At 43.0% G+C, this 21,690-nt stretch overlaps 1 protein-coding gene across 7 annotated transcripts in view; it reads right to left on the bottom strand.

Moving 5' to 3' along the window:
- Abcb4 (ATP binding cassette subfamily B member 4) overlaps window positions 1–21,690 on the bottom strand; it is a 55,375-nt gene that overhangs the window by 21,170 nt on the left and 12,515 nt on the right. For 5 of the 7 annotated variants that reach the window (XM_075955944.1, XM_075955947.1, XM_075955942.1 and 2 more), the window contains 13 exons: window positions 20,749–20,920; window positions 19,168–19,292; window positions 16,727–16,898; window positions 14,199–14,312; window positions 13,755–13,865; window positions 13,424–13,549; window positions 10,876–11,079; window positions 8,437–8,607; window positions 7,348–7,509; window positions 4,532–4,708; window positions 3,148–3,294; window positions 1,641–1,745; window positions 107–184 (listed from right to left, as the gene is read on the bottom strand). In XM_075955944.1, the coding sequence (XP_075812059.1) occupies window positions 107–184; window positions 1,641–1,745; window positions 3,148–3,294; window positions 4,532–4,708; window positions 7,348–7,509; window positions 8,437–8,607; window positions 10,876–11,079; window positions 13,424–13,549; window positions 13,755–13,865; window positions 14,199–14,312; window positions 16,727–16,898; window positions 19,168–19,292; window positions 20,749–20,920 (1,864 nt within the window). Of the gene's footprint in view, window positions 1–106; window positions 185–1,640; window positions 1,746–3,147; window positions 3,295–4,531; window positions 4,709–7,347; window positions 7,510–8,436; window positions 8,608–10,875; window positions 11,080–13,423; window positions 13,550–13,754; window positions 13,866–14,198; window positions 14,313–16,726; window positions 16,899–18,228; window positions 18,289–19,167; window positions 19,293–20,748; window positions 20,921–21,690 lie in introns of those variants that run through there. The other 2 variants (XM_075955948.1, XM_075955949.1) reach the window with 2 other exon arrangements.

Here is a 21,690-nt window from a genome sequence, read left to right as displayed (position 1 = left end):
ATTCCTGGTATGGAAGTCTCAGAGGGGGTATATGACCATTGGAATGCCAAACAAAGCAGGCAGAGTCTTAAATCTAAACACTGGGTACCATGTCCCATGCCCTCACCTGCCGCAGCATCGCTTTGAAGGCCATGGACCGCAGTCTTGTGGTGAGAATCTCGCCAGCTTTCCCAAATGTGAAGCCCTGGGGGAGAGAAAAAGGCTCGGGTTCCTTTCGATTCTCACGATTGTCCTCTCACAACTGCATGCATTCATGCTGATTTTACAGTATCTCTAGGTCGATGCAAAGAATGAAGGCCAACTTAAAACGCAGACTCCGCAGAGTCAGTGGCGTGTGCTGGGACGGCAACACGGAAAACCTGTACGTGTCCCGTTTCGGCTTCTCTCTCATTTCGAGGGCAGCATCCCGGTAACCAAGATACCGCATTGAACTAGAATGTTTGTTGTGTTCCTAACACTTCGAACATAATGAAACCAAAAAAAACAAATTCTGCACAGAGACACGCTTTGGCTGCTGTGCTGTAGAAAGAGGAGATTCCCCTCCACTGGCACAGCCCCACCTGCTCCCGGAATAGCCAGCAATTAGGTTTCACTTCCTCTCCAAGTCTCCCTGCCAGACAGTTTCCCTCTCCCTAACAATTGTGTCCAAGCTGGAGAGGAGCCCAGACGTCCAGAGCTGGCCTTGCTTCTGGAGCACGTAGCGTGGTTGGGCTCCAGCAATGCTGTGAGTGCCGGGCAGGCTGTGGCGAACGCTTGTGAGGGCACACTGCTGAACTCTTGACTAAGCCAGGAGGGTGAGCGGGGCGCAACTGCCTCACAGGTTCCTTGTGTAGGACAGGCCTGTCCTCACCTGTCTTTGCTGGAGGATTGCTGCATGCTGCCCCATTGCTCCTATAACTTCCAGAATTCCGCTCCCCAGAGAGCCTGGCACCTCTGAGGTGCTCCTGACAAGGCAATGATTTCCAGATAAAAAAAATCTCATCTTGCCATTACCTCTGACTCCATAATGAAAAGGGAGAAGCATGCTGGGCATGACTAGTTACATTCTGCTCGCACCCTAGATTGTCTTTGAGAACCCCATCATTCCCACTGGATTGACCATGGCTTGGGGAAAGCTTAATTCGGTAGAAAAGAAAAACAGGTACCAATTTCTTGTTCTTGTCTACTTGTCTGAGTCAGGACTTCACTGTGTAGTCCAGGCCAACCTCTAACTTGTGATTCTTCTGCCTCAATTTCCCGTGTGCTGGGATTATAGATATGTACCACCTGCCTGGTTTTGATGAGCTTTCCTGGCCTGGTCTATAATATATGGATATAAATGTATGTCTTTTCTCATAGTTCACCAATTAGGAAGGAAAAGGAATTCAAAGTTACTTGATATTGGGAAAAGTAATAACAAAAAAAGAGAGGATTTTATTCTATTGGTTTTCAGTTTCCAGTGGATGAGCCTGGGACTTCTTCTGCCATAATGACTATTTGCCAAGGACACACTTGTTTGCACACTTGGGGTTTACCGGTGAAGGGGTGTGCCCTCTAAGGAGCCTTGCCTCCCACTCACTTCAGTGTGAGTATCTGTTGTTTGGTTAGGTGTGTATCAGTTTCTCCAGTCCCAGACAGGCAGAGCAATCGTCACTGCTTACCTGAAGGAAGAAGGTAAAGAATGAAAGGACTCCCAGGCCCAAGAAGATCAGTGAGAACATGTTACACTTCTGCTGCTTCACAGCATCGTCCCCGGGGCCGAAGATCTAGAGAGAGCATTAGAACACGCGTGAGTGGCCGGACCCAGCCTGCTCACTCCTGCCCGAGACAATCTGTGAAAGCAGTCTTTCAATGTGTGATGTTTCCAAATTGCAGGAAAGTACAACTGGTATAGGATTGAGCATTTTAACCATTATTAAGTGTACAGTTTAGTGGCCTGACATGCATACATATTATCATAGGGCTTTTCGTCCCCTCCATTGCCAGCATGATTTCATGATCCCAATAAACAACTCTTTGTTCCCCCTCCTTGTAGGCCCTGGCGTCATCTGTGACTTGGGGGATTATGGGTCATACATAGGTTGAGAACAGCAGGGAGCTGTGAGACGCCTCTCCCCTTCCTCTGTCCCCTAGCGCCAGCCCTCAGCCTTCCCCTTCAGGAGCTTACCCTGACCAACCTTCCCCTCTCCTTGTTCCCATGCTCTGCTCTTAAAATACTTATTAATACCAGACACATTCTAAGGCTGTATCTTTGTGTGTGTGTGTTGTGTGTGAGAGATGCCAAAGGAAGATTCGTTTCATGAACTGTCTTTCTAGTGTCTGGACCTTAAAAAAATGTGCCTGCAAGTCATGAGTCTCTTGAGGTACAAGAAAGCCACAGATTGTCTTATACTGAAATTTAAAGACTCAGAGGGTCCTTTCTAATTTTTTTGTTGTTTATGGTCTTAACATAGATCAATGCCTGACATCACGAGACTAATACGTTTCAGCATGTTGGAGGACAATTTGTTTCTATTCAACAAGTCTCCCCAATAACCATAGAGGGTGGCCAAGGTGTTTACGCAACACAAAGACAGACACTTGGGATCACTTTGTACTCACGTCCCTTGCTGGGTTTACTGATTGGGTTTGAAGCTGCACGGTTGGCAGACACTCTGAAATGCCCCCACATGGTTAGCTATGTGCTCTCCATCCCCAGGCACTCTGTGAGACTGCTCATTCCACACATGAAGAAACAACTGTGCAATGGGTCACCCACATGCTCAACATGGAGGCCAGCCCGTGCCTAGAACCTGGGCTTGCAGGAGAGCAGGATGTGAACTCATTTCCCATCCATTCCGACCCCTCCAGGCCTGTGGTCCTGTGAGCCAACTGCCAGCCCTTCTAAATAAACACATACGAGCTACCACCTGACCCGGGTTTCACCCAAGTGATGACAGCTAACCAGAGTGATTTCTTCGTTGTCTTTATACTTTGTAAGTTCCTAACGTTGCGACAGGATGCTTCAAAGGCTACTCATTTTCTCTTTTAATAAGATTGGCTTTAAAAGGAAATTAAGGGCTCTACTTAGGTTAATCCAAAAGGACTTAGCCCCAGACCTGGCGAGGCTGAGCTGAGCAGTCTGATGACCTGTCTCTGCTCAGGTTGCCATGGATTCTTCACACTTACAGCTATCATCTCTGACAGGATGATGGAGATGGCCGGCTGGAGGGCCCCGTTGACAATGGCACAGACTGTTCCCACCACAAAGTAGGGCCACTCCGTCTTATTCAGCTTCAAGACTTGCAGAAAAGACACCGGTGGCACATTTGCATCCTAGAACATATAGATGTCAGAACAAACTGGTGATACCGCCCTTTGGTGCCGCAGACACAAGCTGGTGACCACACAGTCGTTCGGTGCCACAGACACAAGCTGGTGACCACACAACCATTCGGTGCTCACAGACATGAGCTGGTGACCACACAACCATTCGGTGCCCACAGACATGAGCTGGTGACCATGCAGTCATCTGGTGTTGTAGACAAAGAGGAGGCTTGACTATTACCCTCAACTGTTATGCAGACTCAATACAAAAATATGTCCTGTCTTTGACAGTACCTACAATGACACAGGGCTGAGCATGAACCTTACACACAGGTGAAAATTTCCACGCTGTAGCCACTGTCTCTGATCTGCAGCTTGTGAGGTAGCAGGATCAAAGTTTCAGCTCGGGGTCTGTGTGATAGTCACAGTTAGGCCACCTGAGCTGAGCTATAGTTTCCCATCAGCGTATAACGCTATGGCCTTGCCTTTCTAACAGCGATGCTATCAGATCAAATGAGGCAATAGACAGAAACAGATGGATCCAGATCCTCTCAAATGTAGAACAGCATCATTATCAATAATGATATTTCTCTGCCCAGGACTGCCAGATTAATCACAACCCCTTTCTTATCACAAAGGCTGATCCCAATGATGTGGGACTTCACTGGTTAATAAAGGAACAGCTTTGGGCCTATAGCAGAGCTATAGGGAAACAGAGCTAGGTGGGGAAAACTAAGCTGAATGCTGGGAGAAAGAAGGCAGAGTTAGGAAGAAGCCATGGAGTTGCTGCCGGAGACAAATGTGATTTTGCTGATAGGCCACGACTTCGTGGTGATGCACAGATTAATGGAGATGGGTTAAATTAAGATGTAAGAGTAGCCAAGAAGAAGCTAGAGCTAATGGGCCAAGCAGTGATTTAAATAATACAGTTTCTGTGTGATTAGTTCAGGGCTGAGCAGCCGGGAACCGACAAGTGGCCTCCCACTATATCTCAGGACTCATTTGGGACTACAAAGGTGAAGATTAAACATCTCAGCACAACGACTATATTTTATCTTTTTTTCCCTTAGGAAATCCGTTTTTCATTCCCATTTGTTTGATTCACTGTCAAATATATTTAAAAATTGGATTTCCTTTCTTTAAAAAAGCATGCAGCCCACAGTAAGAAACACATATTCTTTAAGGCTAGGATTTCAACAGCAAAACCCTACGACAAAGGCTTTACCCAGAGAGGAAAACAACTTACGAGTTCACTGGTGTCTGCCTCTAGCCTGTGCTGATGTGCTCTTGAACTTTTAAGACTTTTCTTGGTGGAGTTCCTGAATAGGCGAGCATTCCAGCCATTGGGGGCCGTGCCGCCTGCAGCCTTTTCTTCACTTAGTTCAACTTCAAATTCTGCCGACAGGCTGTGGCTTCCTGATGTCTGAATGACAGATAAATCATTACAATGTGTGTGTGTGTGTGTGTGTGTGTGTGTGTGTGTGTGTGTCCAGATGAGTAGAATCTCCAAGTTTAGAATAACAAAGCAACTCTAAATGTTACATGTATCAAGATATCTACAGAGTTGAATTAAAACCAGGTTGAGGTTTGAGAACAAACAAACAGCACTAAATTGAGCATCCAGTGAGCCCTCAAGGTCACCATGGTCCCATCCTCCATCTCTGCAAAAGGACCAACAAGGAACTGGGGGTGAAGCACAATTAATAAAAACTCAGGGTTAGAAACTCGGGTTCAACCTGAAGATCTGAAAAGCAAAAGAGCCAGCCACTAACTCTAACTGGACCTCAGTGTGAAATGGCGATTCTTCCTCCTAGAATCTCAGGAGCCTGCATCTGAGAGCGGACTCACCCCATCTTATATTCCTTTCTAGGGCTTGGATCAAAAGCGTGCACCACTGGGACTAAAGGCACGCACCACCCGGTTTCTATGGCTACTGGGATTAAAGGTGTGTGTTACCATAACCTGGTCTCCAAGGGTGACCAGTGGGACTGTTTGACTCTCAGATCTTCAGGCAGGATTTATTTATTAAAATTCATTTGAAATGCTACTACATGGGAGGGTAAAACAAAACTCAGAAGTAGGCATGGCAAGGGGACCAAGGGAGAAACACACAGGTCCTAAATTCCCCAGAACCGTTAGGAGCAGCAGAGGTGATTCAATGTAGCCCGATTCACTTCACATGGGATAACAAGGCCTAACTGGCTAAATTTGGCAGTACTACTACTGACAACTAGCTGCATATTATTTTAATTTATTCATATTGGACCACCGTTCAGTTTGAAAATGAACGTGTTCTCTTGGGAAAGAAGGCCAAGAGAATATGGTACAGACTTTAGAGCAATCTGGTTGTCTCCCAGCCGAAGTCCTTGTAGTAGCGTGAGGCCATTCTTATGGGTTAAACAGACATGGGACAGATAAGGATGGGTAAGAGTTATTTCACTTGAGGAGCCCACATGTCATCCCAAAGCCTTGCTCATAATCATGTCAACATGAAAACTAAAATGGATTTAAAATACCATGTCTCTGTTTCTTTAGCTCTAATAAAATAGCTGAGCAAAAGCGACTTAAGGGACAGAGAAGAGCTTTGATTGGCTGGCGATTCCAGGCGAGGGTCCATCCCAGTCACAGCTTGAGGGAGCAGCTGCAGTGGATCCAGCATCAGGAAACGGAGAGCAATAAGGCAATGGCACTTTGTGAGTCCGCGATTGTCTGCTCGGGGAATGGCGCCACCCACTGTCAAGGTCCAAGTGACAACCTTACCCATTATAATTACATCGATTTTAAAATAGAAATTGATAAAGAGGCTTTATATAAAACTGAATTATATATATTTTTCTGACATTTCATTCTTTGAGGAATTTGAAATTTTGAAACTGTCCTGTGTCCGGGTCTTTAAAAACACAGTAACAGCTCAGTAAGACGTGATCCAAATAGCAAATCCATCCTGTAAAAGTGGCCAGTAGCTTTCCAGGGTACTCAGATGTTCGTGTAATTTGTTTACTTTTTAGGACATATATGTAGCATGTGTAACATTAGCATATGTGAAAAGGAAACAATTTCTCTCAGCTCTTTCGACATCCAGAACTCACTGTGGTCAGTCGCAGTTGCCCTTCTGGGCTCTGGAACATTCTTTCCTTCTGCCTGCATCTCTGCACCTGTCAATCATCTTCTCCCTGGTGCTCCCTACCACTCCCCAGTCTCTACAAACCATAATTAGATTTCTTGCATTCGGAAACATAGCCATGTCTCACAGTAGGCTTGCTAATCCAAATGTGAACTGATACTCAGCGGGCTGGGGCTCGTTGGGAAATTGAGGGAATTGTTAGCATGGCTTTCAGCTGTGCCTGTACTGCAATACTTAAATAAAGGAAAAAATATTTTTTTTAAAAAAACAAAACAAGCTAAGTATTCAACTTTAGAGAAACAAATAGTTTCACATACTTCTATAACTACCGCTGAGTAATTGAAATAATATTTCATGATGTGTACCTGAAATGTCAAGGGGGAAATCTGCAATACACACGTAGGAGCTTATCATAATGCCAAAGCAGACGCACATAGTTTAAAATGTATGAACTACAGTTCTGCAAGGTTGCTACAATGAGAGTGCACCGCAGGAGACAAGGTGATAGTGTTTTAGTGGCTAGAGAAAACAGTTTTCTAAAGCCAACCATTCACTTCTAAAAGCTATGAGTGTTGCCACTTGCTTTACCAAGTTTGTCTACAAAGGATCGGGAAATTGCAGCCTTTTCCGCGACCGCTGTAGATCTCTCTCCATCCACTGAGAAGGTCCTGTTAGTTTGGACACATGCCCCAGACAATCAATAGTCACTGGGTTAATCTATTGGGTACATTAACTGTGAATTCTGCCTTCGCCTGTCTTCCCCTGGCCTTTCACTCTTTCCCAGGTTATGAATTAAGGCTTTGAGGCTTGCCTAATTTTAATGCCTCGATCTAGTCATATTTCCTTGTGTGAAATTAGCTGCAATTTGTTTTAGTAACTTAAAGACTACCGTATTCGCTGCCCAGAGAGCAGAGGGAAAGCAACTGGGCAAGCGGTACCTGCGTGTTCACGAGTTTGAAGTAGACCCCTTCCTTCTCCATCAGCTCCCTGTGACTTCCCTGCTCCACGATGACGCCATCCTCAAGCCCGGCGATGACGTCAGCATTTCGGACTGTGGACAGTCGATGGGCGATCACAATGGTGGTGCGCCCTTCTCTAGCCTAAAGGGGAAATGGACAGATCTGTGGTGCATTGGGATTATGGTGCAAACGTTGTCAATCAACAGGCACAAACAAGCCTTGGGTAGACGCTGTTTGAGGTAGAGAGTGACACCCACATTTTGGTGTACTGAAAGCATAGGCACCTCTCTTCCATAGAAGACAAAAGTCACATTTGAGCTCCAGACCAGGCAGGGAGCAACCCTTTCAATCTGAGGGCCGATTACTCTGGAACACTATGGAGTATCTGATACTCAAGAAAGTTAAAGATTTGACCTGATAAGTGTCTTCTTGTTTGTCCGATGGGCCCTACCTCTGAGCTGTGTGGTGCACTGAACACTAGCAGAAACATTTTAGGGAGGTCATTATGAAGCCATAGCTTTCTCCAGATCCTGATCTGAACATAATTTATATGTTACATACATATATATTCACATATTTATTTATATGTATTTCACATATATTTCAATGTATTTGCCCTTTTATTGGTTTAACAAAATTAGTAAATTTACAAAGAAATAGCTTAAAATTTAAAATAAAGTACAGTAAACCACAGAAAGGAACACTATGCTATCACTAAAAATTGTTATAGAAAAATGCTTAGAAATTATAAATTTTTAAAATTAATTTCTTCACATATTTTACCATAAGTGCTTTTGTCAAACAGAACCAAGTACAAGAAAGAAGCAAAACTAGATGGTTCCTCCCACAAGCTTTAATCTAGGTTCATTGCACCATGGTGGACGGTAGCCAAGACCACTGACCTCTCTCTGCGGCAGACCAGGAGAATCAATAAACCCCAAGAGATGACCTCATTGCCCTATGGGTTTGTTTCTCAATCTAGACTCCAAAAGAACTGACAGAGATTTGCAAACCATTCCAATTTGCTGTCTCTCCCCAATCCCGGGTGTTTATCCCTCAGGTACTGACCTTATCCAGAGCCGCCTGTACCTCAGCTTCACTCTCTGTGTCCAAGGCTGACGTCGCTTCGTCCAGCAGGAGGATCTTGGGGTTGCGGACCAGGGCACGAGCAATGGCGATTCTCTGTTTCTGTCCCCCACTCAGCTGCGCTCCTCTATCACCAACCAGGGTGTCAAATTTCTAAACAGAAAACCCAGAAAAACTCTGGAAACAATCATTCAACCAATTTTCCAGTGTTGGGGATCAAACCCAGGAGGGTTTTGAGCATGCTCGGCAAGCCATCCCCATTTGCCTGCATGTATATCTGTGTGAGGGATCACCTGGAACAGGAGCGACAGACAGTTGTGAGCTACCATGTGGATGCTGGGAATTGAACCTGGGTCCTCCCAGAGAGCAGCCAGTGCTCTTAACTGCTGAGCCGTCTCTCCAGTTCATGTCAACCTTCTTCAAATATTTGAAACACGAAAGTATGGACTTTGTAGAAATAGATGGAGACAGCTGAAGCTTTGACTGTCATAATGGGTCATAAACTATAACAAATGAACACTGAATTTGAAAGCTACCACCACATAGCCTATATGCTTTTATATCGTTTTCATACAAATATAATCTGTTAACCCAATTAAAAAATGGGGCGCTGAACTGAACAGAGAATTCTCAACAGAAGAAGTTCAAATGGCCAAAAGACACTTAAGGTCATGCTCAACCTCCTTAGCGATTAGGGAAATGCAAATCAAAACAACTTTGAGATATCATCTTACACCTGTAAGATTGGCTAAAGTCAAAAACACCAAGGATAGCCTTTGCTGGAGAGGCTGTGGAGGAAGGGGTACCCTCATCCAGTGCTGGTGGGAATGCAATCTTGTGCAACCACTATGGAAATCAGTGTTTCGGTTTCTCAGGAAATTCGGGATCAACCTACCCCTGGACCCAGCAATACCACTCTTGGGAATTTACCCAAGAGATGTTCTATCACATGTCAAAAGCATTTGTTCAACTATGTTCATAGCAGCATTATTTGTAATAGCCAGAACCTGGAAACAACCTAGATGCCCTTCAATGGAAGAATGGATGAAGAAAGTATGGAATATATACACACTAGAGTACTACGCTGCGGTAAAAAACAATGACTTCTCAAATTTTGCATGCAAATGGATGGAAATAGAAAACACTATCCTGAGTGAGGTATCCCAGACCCAAAAAGATGAACATGGGATGTACTCACTCATAATTGGTTTCTAGCCATAAATAGGGCTCACGGAGTCTACAATAGGCGAATCTAAAGAAGCTAAGTAAGAAGGTGAACCCAAGGAAAAACATATAGTTATCCTCTTGGATAAGGGAAGTAGACAAAATTGCCGGGGAGAAAAGTGGGATCTTGGGGGTGGGGTGGGATGAGGGTTAGGGGAGATGGGGAGAGAAAAGGTAGAAGGGAAGGAGGGGGGACTTGGGGAAACAGGAGGAGCGGGATAAAGGAAGGTTGGATAGGGGAGCACGGAACCACAATTCTTAGTCAAGGGACCCACTTTAGGGGGGGCAGGAGACTTGACTCTAGAGGGGCTCCCAGGTGCCCAAGCTGAGGTCCCCAGTTAGTTCCCTGGGCAACTGAGGATAGGGAACCTGAAATGACCCTACCCTAGAGCAATACTGACGAATATATTGCATATCATCCTAGAACTCGCATCTGGCGATGGATGGAGATAGAGACAGAGACCCACACTGGAGCACTGGACTGAGCTCCCAAGGTCCCAATGAGGAGCAGAAAGAGTGAGAACATGAGCAAAGATGTCGGGACCACGAGGAGTGCACCCACCCATGGAGACAGTGGAGATGATCTACTGGGAGCTCACCAAGGCCAGCTGGACTGTTACCAGAAAAAGCATGGGATAAAACTGGACTCTCGGAACATGGCGAACAATGAGGGCTGATGAGACGCCAAGGACATTGGCACGCGGTTTTGATCCTACGCAATGTGCTGGCTTGGTGGGAGTCTAGCCAGTTTGGATGTTCACCTTCCTAGATATGGATGGAGGGGGGAGGACCTAGGACTTACCACAGGGCAGGGAACCCTGACAGCTCTTTGGACTGGAAAGGGAGGGGGAGAGGAGTGGGGGGAAGGGGAGAGGGGTGGGAGGAGGGAGAGAAGAGTGGGAGGAGGGGGAGAAGAGTGGGAGGAGGGGGAGGGAAATGGGAGGCTGGTGGGAGGAGGTGGAAATTTGTTATTTTTTTCTTTTCTTTATCCTCCTTTTATCAATAAAAAAAAATGGGGAAAAAAAAACTACATTTAAAAAAACAGAAAAAAAAAACCAAATATAATCTGTTATCCTTAACTGAATAATTCCAGGGATTCACCCAGCAAGGCTGAACAACATTGTAACACAAACTTTAGGCTTTGAAGCAACAGCTCAGTCCCTAATGTTTCAGATCTGATTTTAAGGGAGTCTTTACCTGTGGTAATTTCATGATGAACTCGTAAGCATTGGCTTCTTTGACAGCTTTCTTTATCTCCTCCATGGTTACATTGCCACGGCCATAGCGAATGTTCTCGGCGATCGTGGTGGCAAACAGTACCGGCTCCTGACTGACCACTCCGATGATTTCCCTCAGGTACCTGACATTGAAGTCCCGGATGTCCTGGCCATCGATGCTAATCTGGAAGAAAGACTTCCTATTCGGTATCTTAAACAACCTGATCTCTAAGGCACAATGGCTCTTTACTGTGAGAACATCTTAGCTAGTATTGAATTCATTCAAAAGTTAGATATAATAATTAAAATAAACAGTAATATGCAAGAATAAAATAAGCATCCATAGTTTCTCCTGATATTTTCATATATATATTTTTTTTAAAAAATAGATTATTAGTTATCCTCCATAAGAAATTTTAGATATGTAATTATTTGACACAGTGCTGAAAAAATGACCCCAAGGCCTTTTATATACTCGAGGGCTCTTCCTCGGCAGTGCACATCCAGTCCAGTTATGTTTTAGGCATGCCACTGTTTCAATTACTAACGATAAATTTAAGTTAACACGCCCCCTTACCTAACTAATCCACATATATTTAGATGACATTTTGGTGTTTTGTTATGCTTAACATACCATAATTTACTTTACCATTTCTTAACTTTTGAACATTTCTTTTGTCAAACATATTCTAAAAGCCGAGAATTATTAAGTTGAGAAGAAAGATTTTTTTTTTCTTAATGCCAATTTACTGTTGTTTGCTGGGCATTTGCTCCTTGATGAAGAAAAGCTAAATACATCGCTTCATAAGTAACTTAGTAATGGACAGCATAAGCAGAAATAAACAAAATGTCTTCTTCATTATCCCTTACTAGGTAGGACTGGGGTCCATTGCTGACCATTGTTTAATTGTTTGTTCTTCGGCAATTTAATATTCAATACAGATCTATGTAAATAATGCATTCTGCTTATTTCACCCCACTCCTCGCTTATCTTCCTCCCGTCCCCGTCCCTGTCAACTCTCCCTCCTACCTACAGGTCCTTTCCGTGGTTCGTGTCTTTTTGCTGTATTTTTTGACCCACTGAGGCCATCTATATGACTATGGGTTTGGAATTAATGTTAGAGCTTGGTGGGCTCATGGGGGCAGGAGTATACAGGTAAAAGAATGGTTGTCCTTCTCCCAGAATCTATATCCCATAGTTTAAGCTGACCATTTCTCAAAAGTACTTTGTAAATTGATATTTATCTTCTCCTTTAAAGCTTAATTGTTTAAGAATTCCATGCATTGTTTGATACATTCACCCTCTCGTCCCAGCTTTCCCCAGATCCAGCTCCCTTCCACACTCACAAACTCTTATTTATATATACATACATATATATATAAATTATGATTTATATATAGAGATAAAAATTATATTATCTTCATTTACATACACCACACACACATAAATGAAGTCCAACCTTTGTTGTCTTGGATGTAGTCATGTACTAGAGTATGGTAGACCTACCAGGGTACGTAAAGAAAATAACTTTATATTTATTCTCCAATCATTTGTTTGTCTGTTCATATCCTAAAATCATAGGAGCGGCCAGCACACTGTGGGTAGTTTCATTCCCTGAGAAGGTGGCCTGGGCTATAAGTGAGCATGATGCAGAGAGAGCCAGCTAGCCAGCTCACTTCCTCCATGACCTCTGCTCCACGGTCCTGCATGAGTTCCTGTCCTGACTCAATGATGACTGTCGCCAGTAAGGAGAAGCCAAATAAACCCTTTCCTACCCTCAGTCGCTGTTGGCCATGGTCACAGAAAGAGAGCTAAGATCCTTTGTAGAGTTGTGTTTCATAGTTGATGACTAACATTTGGGAAACACAATGTCCTTAAGTTGGGACAGCTGAAGAGGAGTGTAAACTAAGTTAGTCTTGTTAACTTGGGGTTTCAACAATTCCGATCGTCATTCTCTGTACAAGAGAATAGCCCTCTTAGGAAACATATTCTGAAGTCTGTCATATCCTGTAGCTTAGCCCACATACACGGAAAAGGAGAAAAAAGTAAATGGGTCAAAAATAAAGATGATCTAGGTGAAGGGTATGTGTATTCCCTGAGGGGGGAAAAAGAGAATATTCTAGCCTGTTCTCACCTCTGTTCTGGTAGGAGATTCCGATTTCTCCGTGTTATACTAAAGCTAAAGAAAACAATCATATTTGCTGAATGTAATTGCAGTTTTACGGTATCTGTGGCCACAATTCCAGACTGTCAGAAATAACTTTGTGGAATTTGTTTTGTCAACTCAGACTCAGCTGGGAGCAGTATTTGGTGACAGAAGAATCCTGTCTAGTGCCTGTTGTTTCAAGACTTTCACTGAAAGCATTTGCCCCGTGCCCAGAAATATGTGCCTTGTCCCAATGTGTTGCGACACTGTGTGCTCTTGCCAAGCTCAGATGCACACACGGATTTATCTGTAAGAAAACAATATCTAGGGCCAATTTACGCCCAGCTTCCCCAGCTGGGGAACTTGGCTCTTCCCACTCACCGCGCCCTCCGTGGGGTCGTAGAGCCTCTGCAGCAGCTGGACCACTGTACTCTTCCCGCAGCCGCTGCTGCCCACCAGGGCCACGGTCTGTCCACTCTGCACCTTCAGGTTGAGGCCCTTCAAGATCTGCAGGAGAAAGCAAGGCAGAACACACTTCACAACACAGCTCCAAAAAAGGAATAATTCAATACTAGTTAGAATTAGGGGGAAAAAGGTGTCAATTAAGAGTTTGACTCCAACAGGACAAAGTACATAAACATCCCAGGAAGTAGACTATAGAACAATGATCAGAGATTATTTAAACTGGGAATTCCAGTACTATTGACGGTACCTTGATATTAGCCCGAGATGGATAGGAAAAGTGAACATCACTGAAGTCCAGAGTTCCTTTGATGCTGTCTGGTTTGTGTCCTCTCTCTGAAAGACTGTCAATTTTAGGATTCTAAATAAAACAAAATCCAATGACTATTTTATCAAGGAATAAGCAATTATAATTTTAAGGAATAGGGCTCATCAAATGCTAAAAATAAAACCTGGAGTGGCATAATCTTGTTCATGTGAGCAAACCCACAGTGAAGGTGTGGTGTGGGTATGCATGTGCATGGCCCCTGTGTGCACGGATGTATACATGTGCATGTGTGTATGCATGTGTGCGTTGTGTTACATGAAACGTTTATAGGGGATATTCATTTTATTTCATGCGGCGCCTCACTTCCAGTTTTTGACATATATGCGTAGATTTTCTAAATGGCCAAATAGGTGTGCTTTTACTCACGTTGTCAATAATGTCAAAGATCACGTAAGCTGCTCCTCGTGCATTGGCGAAAGCATCAATACAGGGGGCAGCCTGCCCCACACTGAAAGCACCAATGAGGATTGAGAAGAACACCTGAGAAAGAGCACGGGAATGGTTAGGGCAGAACGACACCATCCGAGTTAGAGCTCGCTTGAAATACCAAGTACAAAGGTGGGGATTTAGATTTATTGAACACGTAGCAATCTTTATTTCATATTAAGAAATTGTATTTGTACATCTGTATGGACACATTGTGATAATTTGATACACGCATATAATTAGCGTGATAAGCACTTTTGTCATTTTAATAAAAAATAAAAACTGCTTCAGTAGAGAACAAAATTTATAAAAATCAAAATAGCATTCTATTACCTGTGCTTTTCAGCATCAAAAATAAGTTTTGCTTAGTCTTCCAAACTATTTGCTGCATTTTTTTCTGATTATATAATTACCTGTCATAAAGACTTCTGAAACCCATTTCATTAGCGCCAAAGTTAATGCCACCAAAGTACTTTCCCACTAGTGTTATTATTCAGTTCTCTACCATTTTCTCTATCTCTGTGGGAACTGCACAAAACGTTCAACAGGAAACATTACAGATTTTGACCCCATGGAATTTTTCCTTGAAAGGCTATTGCAGACTTATATATGGACATATGGACAAAATTTTGTGCAAAATGTTAACTTATTTTTTTTTAAATCTCTTCTTGTAGACCAAGATGGTCTGAAACCCATTATGTAGCCCAGGCTGACCTGGGCCTCATAGGAACCCCTATTCTCTAACCCCAGTCTCCTGTGTGCTGAGATTAAAGGTGTGTGTGGCTATTCCTAGTCAGTTTACCCATTTATAGGACATGAAATTTATAGGACTCTGGTTATTCTGTTCTACAGCACACAAAACAATGCATTTTTCTTCTTGTTTTTTCACTGAAAAATAAACTGATATATAAATCTAAGAATACAGTTTCAGGAAACCAGATTAATAGCATACATAATTTAAGAAAAATATAGAAGAGAAATTACTCTCTTCTCTCTAGGCATAGTAAAACTTCTACATATAGCTTATTTTCTCTGAAACAACAGTCTTGTTCATGTTTATAAAACCCAAACACATTTAATTATCTGTCTCTTATTTCAATATAAATAAGGACCAATGAGAAAAACTTCTCATCAGAGTAGATGCTAAGACGTTAATGCAGCAGTCTCAGCGCTTTGTGTGAGGATCGCCTGGTTCCCTTTATCTTGGAAGCCACTTCCAGCCTTGTGACACGGATATTCTCCTCATGCTACAGATGTGGACAAATTCATCACAAGGTTAATGGCAAAGTCAAGATGAGACTTTGTCGAGTCATCAGGAGGAAAGGAGGAAGTGAGAAAAAGTGGCCAACTGCCACAGAGCCGCCAGAGAGGAGAGGGCTGAGGCCGGGCGGTTGTTACTAATACCCTCAGCCTTGCCCAAGGCCTGGTGAAGCCAGCGTAGGGTACATTGTGAGATTCAAGTTTCTGTATGGAAAAAGTTCAGGGACTGAATTATACTTAGGATTTTCATTTTAAGAAACAAGTTTTGAAACATTTTTGTTTAAATGATTTTGTACTGACTAACCCCAACATGGGACGATGATCACAAAATATCAGTGGTTTACAGAAAAGATTGCCCAAGGAAGACCTAGATATTATGACCTCATTTTGGGGGAGAGAAAGCGTATATATCTGAAAAATACACACCAAAATTCACCATCAAGTCTACATGAATTCTTAGACTGTAAGTAACTAAACTTTTAAAAGTGTTTATTTTAATCTTTAGAATAATTAGAATATGTTATTTTCATAACCGTGTCATGAGGGCATTTTCACTTTCACATAGACAAGTGAACTAACAAATTTTCTTTTATATTTTAAGAAGCTGGTACTTACTGTGTTGTGAATTGAATTCTATTTTACACAATGACCTATCGATGATAATAGATGTATATTATATCCTCAAGTTAAACTCAACAGGAGAATAAGGGTATTTCCAATACATGCTATTCCATTCATAAATTCTTTCCCTCTTCATTTCCCTCTGCATGCATATGTATTTCCCCGGTATGTTATTATCTTGTCCCCATTCATCACTAGGACTTGTATGTTCCAGAAGGTCAGCTCTACCCACACGACGGCAAAGATAAAACAAACAATCGCAACTTACTCTTCCAAAAGAAGGAAGATGGAAAAAGAATAGGCAGGGGCTGGAGAGATGGCTTAGGGTTAAGAACACATCCTGCTCCTGCAGGGACCAGGTTTGGTTCATCGTACCTATAGCAGGTGACTCATCACAACCGTCTTTAACTCCAGGTCCAGGGGAATCCTACACCTCTAGAAGGTACTTGCACTCATCACACACACACACACACACACACACACACACACACCTCAAAATGACCCTAAAATCAAATCTTTAAACAAGAAAGAGGAGATGGGGGGGAAATGAGCACAGATTGCTCGTACACATTGGAGGTATTACTTACAGTCACTGCATTTCCAATAGTATACTCTTTTGAGATGACCAGAGTGGACCCATACCAGAAGGCCAGTGCGTAGGATGCATATATTAACAAGAAGGCGATGCCCATGGATATGTTCGCTGAGATAGCCTTTTTTATTCCAATTTTTTTGGCATTTTCTAAATGTTTCTGATATCTGTCAGAAAATGAAGAGGGGAATGTTATGATGAGAAAATCAATTTACAACCTGAACCATAATTGCCTCTTTTTCAGCAAGGAGTTTTTTTTTTTTTTTAAAAAAAAGGTAATAAACTCTTGGGAGCCCCAGCATCCTGGGAAGTGGCCCCATTCAGGATCAGGGCTCACTAGAACAGACCTAGCCTGCTCCTCACCGGCCTGCCTCATCTATGCTGAACTCTCCCATGCCAACTAGTGTTCCCATGGCTGCCCCGGAATTGAAGTCGCACTCCTGGAGTAGAAACAATCTTATTATTATCTTCATGGCCAGCATCACCCATCAGGATTAAGGTAGGATTAAAATAAACAACATAACCCCAGATGGCTACTCTAGACTCTTTAATGGTTACATTCTTAACCTTTCTACTTCCCTCTCTATAGAAAAGGACATTTTCCCTAGGTTGCTCTTCTGGGTAAGGGATTTTTATAAATCAAGCTGCCTTCATTGCCAAGTCAGGTGTAAGGTCAGGTGTCTTACAGGACACAAGCTCTTTCTCCATTTTTTTTTTTTTTACTTTAGTTTCATTGACTGAGAAATGGAGGCAAGAACTCTACCAACTAATGCCTACTTAGGAAGATAATCACGAGGCTGGCTGATAATTACAAAGCGGAGTAAGTATATTAACGGCTGTATAGCTGGTGGCGAACTTGCTAATTCTTGTTTCTGTTGCTCCTACCATACTAGAACATATTTTCTTATATTTTTCATCCTATTATCATCTTACTTTTGAATGATATTTTAGTATCTGAATATTTTAACTTCACATGCAGCTATATATGTATACATATGTATTTACAAATCTTATGAATGAGTTTAACACATCGAAGTATTTTTACATCAGGTTAAATTAATTAAATTCCGTGCTAGATTCAATCACTGTAGAAATTCCAGGGTTGGCTCCCTAATGGATTTCCAATGAAACTCTGAGGGAAAACATCATATAAACTGGAGGATTTCTTTTTATCAGCACTCCCCAGCAACATCACTATATTTTTAGTTCAACCAAATGAGGCATGGAAATTCATTAGTCATTTTTTTTTTAATGTATGCTGCCACGCAGAAAGGTTTTCCTAAACGCCTCTAAGCACCCAGTTCTCTAGAGTCCTTTCCTCCACTGTGAATGCTGCACTCATCCAGCAGAGCTGTGTTTGAGGAGGCAGCCAGGGCACCACATCCAACACTGTGGTTCCTGCTGAGCGGCAGAGCCTCCTGGTGCACGCAGCAGCAAGGTTGCCCTGTGCCCCAGGGTGACGCAATGCTCCGGTGAGAGTGGGCATGCCGTAATTACCTTCACTGGGTAACGGAGCGGCGTGATTACACTGCCATCCTGAGGTCCAACTGAGGGTTAGTGTGGTCTGTGGGGACTATTGTGTACAGGAAGCCGCAGTGAGAGAGAAAAAAGGAAGAGGTTAGAGAACCAGAGACACGCTGGCTGTGAAGAGCGATGAAGAACAGAAAACCAGAAAATGAGGAGGAATGGGTTGGAGAACCCGTGTATTTAACACTGGAAACTTGGGGAATTTCCAGACACTGTATTCAAAGAGTTGTGGGTATCAAAAATCTCACATAAAAAAGATATCTATATGGGGTCATATTTCAACTTTATTGGGGTAAATTATTTTAATGAGAATATTAATGATTTATATACACTTATATTTGTCTCCAAACTCATTAAGATACGCAAACTACGTATATAGAGCCCTTTATCAATGCTATCTCAATGAAATTGCTTCTGTTGGAGTTGTTGTGTTTTTTAAGCAATTGCTTGTGTCCTCCAGCACATGGCCACAGAGAATGGCTTCTGGCATTGAGGCAGAAAGCCAGATGGGGGCGGGTGGGGAGCTATGTCCGGTTCTCCCAGCCCCACAGAAAATCCTGGGTTGTGACCAAGAGATCCACATCTCAGATTTTTCTCTTCCGTATTCCAGTTCATTGCCACTAACAGGTTGGAAAAGTAGACAGTACCTTGGTAACTGTACTTTATTGATGGCTTTGGGACCCTGCATGTTTCCTTTTATGCAGTTAAAACTATCATGCTGGGAAGCAAGCCCCTAGGTCTGCAGAGCACAGAAGGATGACAAGTCACAGCCAGTGGCGACAGATGCTTCTATCATACGGGGAAGGTGACTACCAGGAAAGAGAGAACGGAACACACATACCACAAAAGAATGAATGAAACCACGGAAAAGTGGATTCTTTGAATCAGCAGACAAAGAAACTTCCTGACCTTTCTAGTTCTTTGTTCTGGCCCCCGAAAGCTATCACGGTCCTGATGGCTCCCAGAGCCTCTTCAGCCACGGCACCTGCTTTTGCGTATGCAGCTAGTTCTTTGTCACTGAACGTTGAGAGGATCTGTTCAGAAGAGACACAGTCACGACTTTTGCATGGAGAGAAGAGGTAAAAGACAGTCTTCACAGTGCTTTATCCCCCACTTGCCCATATAGACCCTACGCTTTACAACACTGAAACCAGGTTTCAAGGCGGGTCTTGGCATGCCTCTCATAAAGGCTAGATCCGGGCTACCCGAATCATCAGGGAAAGTTTATTTGAGAATCCTGTCAAATTCCACACCTCTCATATGTTTTCTTTTCTGTCAACTCTAAAGTTAGATAAAATAAAACCTTATACCTTGGAAAGATGAATTATGCTTGTCCTTTCTAATGTCATAACTTGTGTGTGCATGAGAGATGTGTATATATTTATGTGCATAAAAAGAGTATTAATAGCAAAAATATTATATCTTATTCCAAGCTCAGCATTCATGTTTCTTAAAGATAGCTCATTGGCTTAGAGCTCACTATTAGTCTAGGCTGTCTCAACAGCCCTCCCCAGGCCTGGAACTCACTAGTTAGGCTGGGCCAGCTCAATGGCCATCCCCAGGCCTGGAACTCACTAGTTAGGCTGGGCCAGCTCAATGGCCATCCCCAGGCCTGGAACTCACTAGTCAGGCCAGCTCAATGGCCATCCCCAGGCCTGGAACTCACTAGTTAGGCCAGCTCAATGGCCATCCCCAGGCCTGGAACTCACTAGTTAGGCTGGGCCAGCTCAATGGCCCTCCCCAGGGACCTGCCTGTCTCTGCCTCCCCAGTGCTGACCTTACAAACTTGTAACACCAAACCCAGGATTTTTTTTTTAAAATTTGGGTTCTGGGGATCTAACTAAAAAAATAATAATGAGGACTTATCCTCATTTTTGCAAGATAAGATGAAAATGATACTTTCAAACTATTAATGGTGATTCTATATATTAGAACTAGATAATAAGATAGTTAAATAAGATAGCAAGGAGAAAAATCAAAACAAAAGAGATACAAGTGATTAAGTGAATCATCAGTCTTAGGGTGCGTAAAAATTGCCAGCAAATTCACTCTACTCTAAAATGTTAGCTCAAGTAAATATGATTTTATGTGTATGCATACACGTTAAAATCGACAGAGTGCTATGTAATTGTCACGGGGACCATAACCCCTGCCCTGTTTAAAATTTCTATTATGCGTTCAATCATTTGGAGGACTATGTTTAAATTTGTGTTTTCTTAAATAAAAATATAACCACACCTGTTATTTCAAACATCACGTGAGGATATTTACTCCGAGAGGTAACAGCGAAATGAAGCATAGAGATTAAGGTAAGAACTGTGGTGTTTGGAATCATATTAAACATTAATATTGATATTAAAGCTCTGTGTGAAGGACATACACGCTCTGCCGACACCGAGCACACCTCTGAATGGGCAGTAGACACACGCTGAATACACAAGGCACCGCTCTGTGGGCCAGCACACAGAAGAATGTTGGGGTTTCACACACCTTTGCCCACACAGCTGTAGAGAGCCCCAGGATGGGGCTGATGGCCATGATCACCAGTGTGAGCTTCCATCCTCTGAGGAACCCCACTACGAAGCCTGCAAAAAACGTGGCTATTGCTTGAAAGAACATTCCAACCTTGTCACCAATTCCTTCACTGATTCTGGAGATGTCACTAAAAAAAGATCACACCTAGGTGGTTACAGTCAGGAGGTCTTCAGTCAGGAGGTGAAGTAGACATTTAATAAACACACAGACAAGAACACCACGCCCATCCTACTGAGAGTCTTGTTTAGAGTCAGCCTCCTGGCTCTTTCCCCATGAAAACACTAACAAAGGAAACTCAGGATGAGTTCATGTTTCTAAGAAGTTAAGGCTATGAAGCTGATCCTATGAAATCCGTTAATCCTATCACAGAAGCATTAACACTGTGGCCAAGAGTCAATTTGTTTAAACGAAGAAATTAGAAAAGGTATTATAACAGTCAAAGCACAATCACAGAAAAGTCCTGTTCTAGGTGGAACATCATTTCTCTAAAATTAAAAAAAGTATATTCCTCTCCTTCCTTCCCTCCTTCCCTTCCTTCCTTCCTTCCTTCCTTCCTTCCTTCCTTCCTTCCTTCCTTCCTTCCTTCCTTCCTTTCTTTCTTTCTTTTCCCTCTTCACCACAGCCAGCATTTGTAACTTTATGAGCACTGTGTTGATGCTAAAAGGTATTTCAGATTTTTCCTTTTAAGAGTGCTCCATTGGTAAAGTGTATACAGACACGTCAAAATCCCCAAAGTCCACACATCAGGACCAACTCCTAGTTACAAGCATCTCAAATACGAGGTATTCGACCTGTTCCCTTGCTTGTGTTCTCATGGTCAGTGTGACTGGAGAGTGACCGTTAGTGTTGCCATGGCTGCCGTTTCTTTCAGAGTGAAGCACGAAGGCCCTAAACGCC

This window comes from Microtus pennsylvanicus, chromosome 22, assembly GCF_037038515.1.
Source record: "Microtus pennsylvanicus isolate mMicPen1 chromosome 22, mMicPen1.hap1, whole genome shotgun sequence".
NCBI lineage: Eukaryota > Metazoa > Chordata > Mammalia > Rodentia > Cricetidae > Microtus > Microtus pennsylvanicus.
This window is presented reverse-complemented; position numbering and strand designations above follow the sequence as displayed.